This window comes from Peromyscus maniculatus, chromosome 3 (assembly GCF_049852395.1).
Source record: "Peromyscus maniculatus bairdii isolate BWxNUB_F1_BW_parent chromosome 3, HU_Pman_BW_mat_3.1, whole genome shotgun sequence".
Classification (NCBI taxonomy): domain Eukaryota; kingdom Metazoa; phylum Chordata; class Mammalia; order Rodentia; family Cricetidae; genus Peromyscus; species Peromyscus maniculatus.
Window position 1 is genome coordinate 93139762 of NC_134854.1, and position 7474 is coordinate 93147235.

General features: G+C 49.0%; 1 protein-coding gene across 1 annotated transcript; it reads left to right on the top strand.

Annotated features, from left to right (window-relative positions):
• Nucleotides 1-1124: 1124 nt before the first annotated feature.
• On the top strand, nt 1125-6445 carry Fabp1 (fatty acid binding protein 1). Its single transcript, XM_006991010.3, has 4 exons — nt 1125-1283; nt 2792-2964; nt 4150-4242; nt 6325-6445. The coding sequence occupies exons 1-4, from the start codon at nt 1217-1219 to the stop codon at nt 6373-6375; spliced, it is 384 nt and encodes a 127-aa protein (XP_006991072.1). The 5' UTR covers nt 1125-1216; the 3' UTR covers nt 6376-6445.
• Nucleotides 6446-7474: the final 1029 nt, after the last annotated feature.

A 7474-nucleotide genomic window follows, 5' to 3' on the forward strand; every position in this document is an offset into this window, starting at 1 on the left:
GAGCAGTTGTCGCAGCCAGGACAGCAGACACAGGGACCTTCCACCTCATCCAGGACCTGTGACCGCTGGAGCACTAGAGACCATCAGAGGTTTAAAACCGAGGCATGGCACACCCCAGGTTCTGATTCACAACAGTCTATGTAGCCTCAAGGTAGAGAGCTGAAGGCTGTGGGTGCAGAACCTGATGCTAAAGTCTAGACAGAAGAGAGAACCGGGGTGTGAAGCATCACATGCTGAGAGCTGCCTCAAACACAAGATCTGGGGGGAATAAAGATCCTCATCTTCACAGGGAATGAAGCATCCCTCCGCTTTCTGCCCAAGGCCAGTTCCAGGCAGACCAAACTCCCATGTATCACCTCAGTTCCCTGTTCCTGCCTTGAGCAGGGATGGGGTAAGTCAGCAGGCAGTGCCTTCTCCTTCCCTTGACTTGTCTCTGTCCAACAAAATGCATCGAAATGTCTACATTGCTGCTGCAAGGGACTTACACCTGCTGGCAGGGGAGCCCTGTTGGTACTTCCACAGGGAGGCCTGCCTGGACTGTGGGACTGCCCGGAATCACCGAGCAAGAATTCTCAGAATACAAAACAGCTCTAGGGACTGATGACATGTATGTAAAATGATGTCTGTATGATAATGAAAGGTTGAGACACAAACATAAGGTTATGTGAAAAAGGTTTTGAGTTCAAAGGTATTTCTCCCCACATAACACCCATATACATGAATGTGTTTATACATGTATATGTGTGTGTGTGCATCTGTAGCTACATGTATATAAATACATGCATATACATACAAGTGTACAAACACATAGATATGTACACCTATGTATATATGCATGTGTACGTTGTTAGAGACATGATTCACATATGTCTGTTGCACATATGCATCTGTGCACATACATTTCATGCACACACACTTACTTCATTAGCAGTGGTAAGTCACCATAAAGGCAGCATCACATAGAGCTTTGTACTTGATTGGCGCTCACAAATGTTTGCTGAATTAGAACAAACCTCTGCCTTGCCCATTCTGATTTTTATCGTTGACCATTGCTCTCAGGAGTTAATGTTTGAACCTGGCCATAAAGAAATCGACAAGCACTGACCTATGGCCTATATCTGAGGAGGAAGAAGCCCCTTATAAAACAGCCACGAGGGGGTGGCCTGGCAGGCAGAGCTGCTGTGGTCAGCTGTGGAAAGGGAGCCTCATCGCCACCATGAACTTCTCCGGCAAGTACCAACTGCAGAGCCAAGAGAACTTTGAGCCCTTCATGAAGGCAATGGGTGAGTGTTGGGTGGGATGCCAAAGCTGATGTAACGGCAATGAGGGGCTAGCTCCACTCTCAGCAGTAGAAGGAAGGATCCAGGCTATCCCAAATTTAGGAATGTGATAAGCTGCAACCCTGACCAATGTTTAGAGACAAAGCTACAATACTGACCAATTGCTTGGAGATAAATGCAATGACATGTCCCTCAATGTTGATGACTTTATACCAGGCATAGCAATGCCCACATTTGGTACTCACCATAAAACTGAGTTGATCACTGTTGAGACAGCTGAGGCCAAGAAAGGAGAAGTAGCCACGAGGGCTGCTGTATCGGATGTATTGGAGTTGGAGTCAGAAGCAGGTGCTGGGTCCCAGAGACCCTAGTTAAGTGGCCTACATCTCTCGGGGTATAGGAGGGAAAGACTGGTGCTGAAGGCCGAGCCTGGGACCAGGGAAAGAAGAGTGCGTTCCAGGAAGAGAAAGCCCTGTGGGCAGAGGGCAAGGTGGGACAAAGGAGAATGACAGAAAAGATAGGAAACAGCGAGAGCAGGGAAAGGAGGACACTCGGGTCATCGAGGGACTCAAAGGTTCTTTTGTGGACAAGTCACAGCTCTCGAATTCGAGGACCCCTTGGCTGTACAAAGGGCTCTCTGCTCTTGCTGGGAATTCATGATTCCTGTGAACCTCTATTCATGTAAAGGCACAGATTTGCTCTGACATCGGCAAAGCCCTATTCTGGGGCAAAGGACTTCTGGACATTACCCATAAGAGCCTTGACTCCAGAGGCCACAGCAAGTGTGCCTGGCATGGTCACACTTGTGTGTGGGACCATTTGAGTTGGAAGATTAACATCCTGGAGGATTAAGTGTTCCCACTCTAAGAACAAGACCACTAAACAAGAGGGAAATTGGGAGGGAGAATGAGTAAAAAGCAGGGAGACAAAAAGGAAAGGGCCTCATTTTTGGTTTTTCGAGACAGGGTTTCTCTGTGTAGCTTTGCGCCTTTCCTGGAACTCGTTTTGTAGCCCAGGCTGGCCTCGAACTCACAGAGATCCACCTGGCTCTGCCTCCCGAGTGCTGAATTAAAGGTGTATGCCACCACCACCTGGTTCCAAATGAGGTTCCTTATTACAAGTGAATTGATGGGGCTGGAAATGCAGATTAGTGGGTAGCATGCTTGCCTAGCAGTTCATGGAGCCCTGGGTTCAATCCCCAGACCATAGAAGCCCGGTATGGTGACACACAACTGTAATCCCAGCACTAGGGAGGTGCAAGCAGGAGGATCAGATGCTCAAGGTCACCCTCAACTATATAGTGAACTAAGGCTAGCCTAGGCTACAAGTGACTCTGACTCAAAAACTAACAATACTAATTGGGAAAATGGTAGCAGGCCACTGACTTTCTCCATCAGAAACCAAAGGCCTTACTGCTCACAGGTCTGCTATATAGAAGTGTGTGGAGCCTCAGGAATGTACAGTGATCTCCGCTGCTCCTCCAGACTCTAACTTTACATGGGCTCTTCCAGGAATGTCTGATGATCTCATCCAGAAGGGGAAGGACATCAAGGGGATATCAGAAATCGTGCATAACGGGAAGCATGTCAAACTCACCATCACCTATGGGCCCAAAGTGCTCCACAATGAGTTCACCTTGGGGGAGGAGTGCGAGCTGGAGACCATGAGTGGGGAAAAGGTCAAGGTATGTAGTCCCACCTCTTGTCCCCCCCAAATTCTCCTAACGGAGACCATGACACTAAACCCACTTCAGGCAGGAGACACAGAGAGCTCTGAGAACAGACTTCTCAATGTCTCAGGGATCATGAAACATCTGGGCTCTCTCTATAGACGATGTGGGGGAAATGGGGCACAGAGCAGGATCCTCAGGGTCAGTGCTCCAGGTTCTCGGAGTCCTCCATGGAGAACCCGGAACTGGGGCAAATCAGTGTCAGTGAAAACCTTTACTGGAGCCAGGGCAGCTTCACCTCCTCGGGGCAACAGTTCCAGGTGGCAGTGCCAGCTGCCCGTGGGCTGTGTGAGCGATGGACAGGTGATAACAGAGATCCAGGGCTGTGGGTCCTGTCATCTGCCCCTCCCCAGGAAGCCTGCACATCCCAGGGAAGCCAGTGGACTCTGCCTCTGTTCTCTCCACTCCTGCCTTTCCTGGCAGCTTTGTGCCTCAGGCTCAGCAGGAGTCTCTGCCTCTTCAAGTTGCTCTTGTTTCTCCTTTTCTTACTTGTCAAGGTGAAGAGCAGAGGGTGATTGGGTGGGGTGCCATGGGTTTTCCAGTGGCCCATTGGGGAGGCAGATTTTTGACCTTGTGTCTTTTGTTCCTGACTATACTTCTTCCTCCACCCTCCTTTGGTTCCCTCCACCCATCCCTTGCTTCCTTTCTTCTTATTCTCTTCCCTCCCCCAGCATCTTGCCATATAGCCCAGACTGGCCTCAAGCTCAGGCTCTTCCAGCTCCTGCCTCCTGAGCACTGAAATTAAAAGCGCTGCACTGTGCCCAGCCACTTCAATTTACCACCATCCTTGATGTAGAAGGCTTGGAATTGGCGCCACAATAGGAAAGACTAAATATCTATCACAGCAAACTGTGTCCCCACGGCGGCTGGTGATTGGAGTTCTGCCACCACCTCCCTCTATAAGCTTGAAAAATAGGATTTTATATTTTATTTTAGGATTTTTTTTCCCCAGGGGAGAACCACTTAGGCAGGCTTGACATTCTCCTTCATTCATAAGTATACTCAATTTCCATTCAGTGCTAGAGAACTAGAGATGAACAGGACATTGACTCATTGCCAGTGGTCACCATGCGGGGAAGCAACCTCATTAGCGTCATTGCCAGGCCTTTGCTCGTGGGTCATGACCTCTCTTCCCTGCAGGCCGTGGTTACTATGGAAGGTGACAATAAGATGGTGACAAGTTTCAAGGGCATGAAGTCCGTGACCGAACTCAATGGCGACACAATCACCAATGTAAGTTGGGCACTCTGGTCTTGCCATCCCACACCTTGTGGGGAATGGAGACGTAAAGGGTGAGGGGCAGTTGTATGACATCTCTCATTCTCCATCTTTTCCTCCCTGAGATCTTGACTTTAGTCAGTGTCTTCTACCACTTAAGGGGATCCACTATGTGCCATGGAGTTGATACATATTGTCTCGAATCTTTTGAACACCACTTTTCTAAGTGGGGAAAGTAAGGCTATGACCAGAAGAGCCGGTCAAATGGCAGTCAAGACCCCAGAACTGGGTCCATCTCTTGAGCTAATCTCTCAGTTGTTCACCACTCAAGGCCTAGGGAAGCTGTTCCCACCATAGACAGTGGAAATTTGCACTCAGTACATCTGCAGCCATCTTGTTCTGAACAAACCAGGGCTGAACATCAGGGTGATGTTCTGACAGACAGAAGAGCAGTGTCTTGGGCAAGGGGCACCTTTTCTAAGTCACCTGGTGACTCACATCCCCACTCCCACCTCCAGGCTTCCCTCTACTCCCAAGTCAGCCACTGCCACCCCCTCAGCCTCTCCTCCTTGCCCACTTCCTGCCTCTTCCCTGATCCCAAGAGCACTTCAACGGGATGGGGTGAGAAGTACTTGGTGTGCTGAGACACAGGACAGGATGTGCACAACACAACTTGCCTTTTCCTGTCTCTGCTGGGGTGGGGCCACAGACCTCCCTATAGGACAGAAGTCCATTCAACCCAGGGATGTCCCCAGACTCCACTCCATCTGCAGATCTCCTACCCAGGAGGCCCTCATGCCTCCTGCAGCAGTACTTCCCATCAGTGCAAGACCTGCACAAGAGCTTGGCTCTCTCGTTGCTGTTCCTCTTTGATGACGTCAGAGTGATTAACAACCACAGCCTTTCCTTCTGCCTCAGCACTAAGCAACAAGCCACAGAGGCTGCCATCTTCCACAGCTCGGGTGCCTAGTAAATGCCTCTGCCCACTTGGCATTGGTGTGAAGTCACACTTGTACCAAGTTTATGGCCGCTAACGAATGACACCCTGGGTGTGCACTCCTATCCAATCATCCTCCATGCCTAGCTGTTGGTAACATCCCGTCCACAGCCTACATGATCATTGGTAGTGTTCCTCCCAAGGTTAGGTCTTCCAGCTCTCCTTTGTATTCAGAATGCACTTTAGGGGGTCACAGAAGACAGCTGCCTGTCCAAGTGACATCATCTGGGCAAGTAAAAACCTCTCCCAACCATGGAGAGAAAGGGGTGTCAATCATGAAGCAATGTTCAGTCCCCATTCTTGCCCCTCACTCTCACAACAGAGCAGGTGAGCAGAGAGGAGCGGCCCTGGACTGAGTGCAGATGCATTTCCCTAGTCTTCCAGTCTCCTATGGGAATCACAGACAACGGATCTCATAATCAGGCCAACCTATCCAAGACCACATAGCTGATGTGATAAAGCCAGGGCTCCAACCCAGGGGGTGATTGCTGGAGCTAAGGAGCTCCTTTTCTACTTGATAACATAAGACATAAAATCAGAGACCCGAGAGGGCTGGATGGAAGGACCATTCACCAACAACCTTAAAAGTGATGTCTTTTGTTTTTCTTGCTATGCTGAGACTTTGAGCATGCTCAGTAAGCATCCTGCATACAAACCCATGGCCAGTGTTCTCATGTGCTTCGTTTACAAGTTTAGGAGGAAAACTATAAAGCCCCTGCTACGTTCCATTCTAGTCGCCCAGTGTATCCATGTACATATCCTGTGTTTAGCCACAGGCAGTCAGTGGGCAGTAATAGATCGATGAAATTTTGAGACAATGGATTGGGCTGCTCTGGATGGTTTTTCTATAGCTGTCATTGATTTAGGAGATAATTCAGTGGCTGGCAGGACAGCCCTCCACATGAACAAGAGAAGTGACAAGATACAGCATGGTGTTTTAGAAAAAGTTGCCCATCATTCCTCTGCCCATAAAGAAAATAAAAATTTTCAAAGGTGCTTCACATGTTAGCACATTTGGGATCATTTGGGGAGATCATTGTTTGTTTGTCTTACAATTCATCATCAAGAAAATATTTCATAATCTCTCTTCTGACTTTCAGACCATGACACTGGGCGACCTTGTCTACAAGAGAATCAGCAAGAAAATTTAGACAAAGCTTCATTTCATATTCTTTTACAGTGTAAAATTTATACAATAAAGTTACCTTTGTTTTGAAAGCATTTCTTCTTGATGGCTTCTCATTGTGGCACTAGTCTTTCTTTCTTTTTTTTTTTTTTTTTTTGTGTGTGTGTGTGTGTGTGTGTGTGTGTATGTGTGTGTGTGTGTGTTGGGAATTAAATTAAACCCAAAGACTCGAACATGTGAGCATAAGCTCTATCACCAAATTACACCCCAGGCCCTGGTGTTTTCAGTGAGCATTGATCACTTATGACTTTGTAATTATAATCTGTGTGTCACTCTCCCAGCTCAGACCCCAACTACCAACCTCTGACTCAGGTGTCCTTGACAGGAAAGCCAAGTGTGGCCAGATGTGTAGTGTATCCAGAGTGCCCTCTCTCTCTGTTAGCCATGGACAAGAGGCTGGAGCAAGAAGGATGCAGTGAGTCTCAGGCTGTCTCTGCAGAAGGACAGGGATGAGGGAGACCAGGCAGGCCAGGGAGAGCCGCGGCCGTGAACACAGCCACATGTGACCCACCCATCAGTGGGAAGGCTCCAAAAGGCTGGGCACTCAGCTACCAAATGACCGACTTTTTCTCTTGTTGGGGGGCTTAATGCACCGACGCAGTGCAGGTGGGATTCCTGCCACGACCTGGGCAGAAGCAGGAAGCAGAAAGTGGAAGCAACCCCCTGAACACTAGTCTGTCCCAGTCTGCGAGGAGCTTGATAGGAGTTGAATTACCCAGCAGAAATGCACACACTGAAATCCTAATGCCCGGTCGCTCAGAACGTGACCTTATTTAGAAACACGTCATTGCAGCTATCAAAGACCACAGGGAAAAGATGGCAGGCTCCTAATTCAATATGGCCAATGTCCTTAGTGAGACATACCCGGGAAACATCTATGTGAAGACTGGCATTGTGCTGACACACACCAAGGAGTCCTCAGAAAGCCAGCAGAGCCTTGGACCAGATGCTCTCCCGGCTCCTCAGAGGGACCTTGGCACTGCCCACACTGGATCTCAGACTTCCAGCCTCCAGAACTGTGAGGGCTGCTGCTCGAGCCACCCGGTTCGGGGAACAACGGTAAA

Coding starts and splice junctions, on each gene's coding strand:
- Fabp1 (XM_006991010.3), top strand. CDS start 1,217: ATGAACTTCTCCGGCAAGTACCAACTGCAGAGCCAAGAGAACTTTGAG. Junction 1,284..2,791: donor GCCCTTCATGAAGGCAATGG/GTGAGTGTTGGG, acceptor GGGCTCTTCCAG/GAATGTCTGATGATCTCATC. Junction 2,965..4,149: donor TGAGTGGGGAAAAGGTCAAG/GTATGTAGTCCC, acceptor TCTTCCCTGCAG/GCCGTGGTTACTATGGAAGG.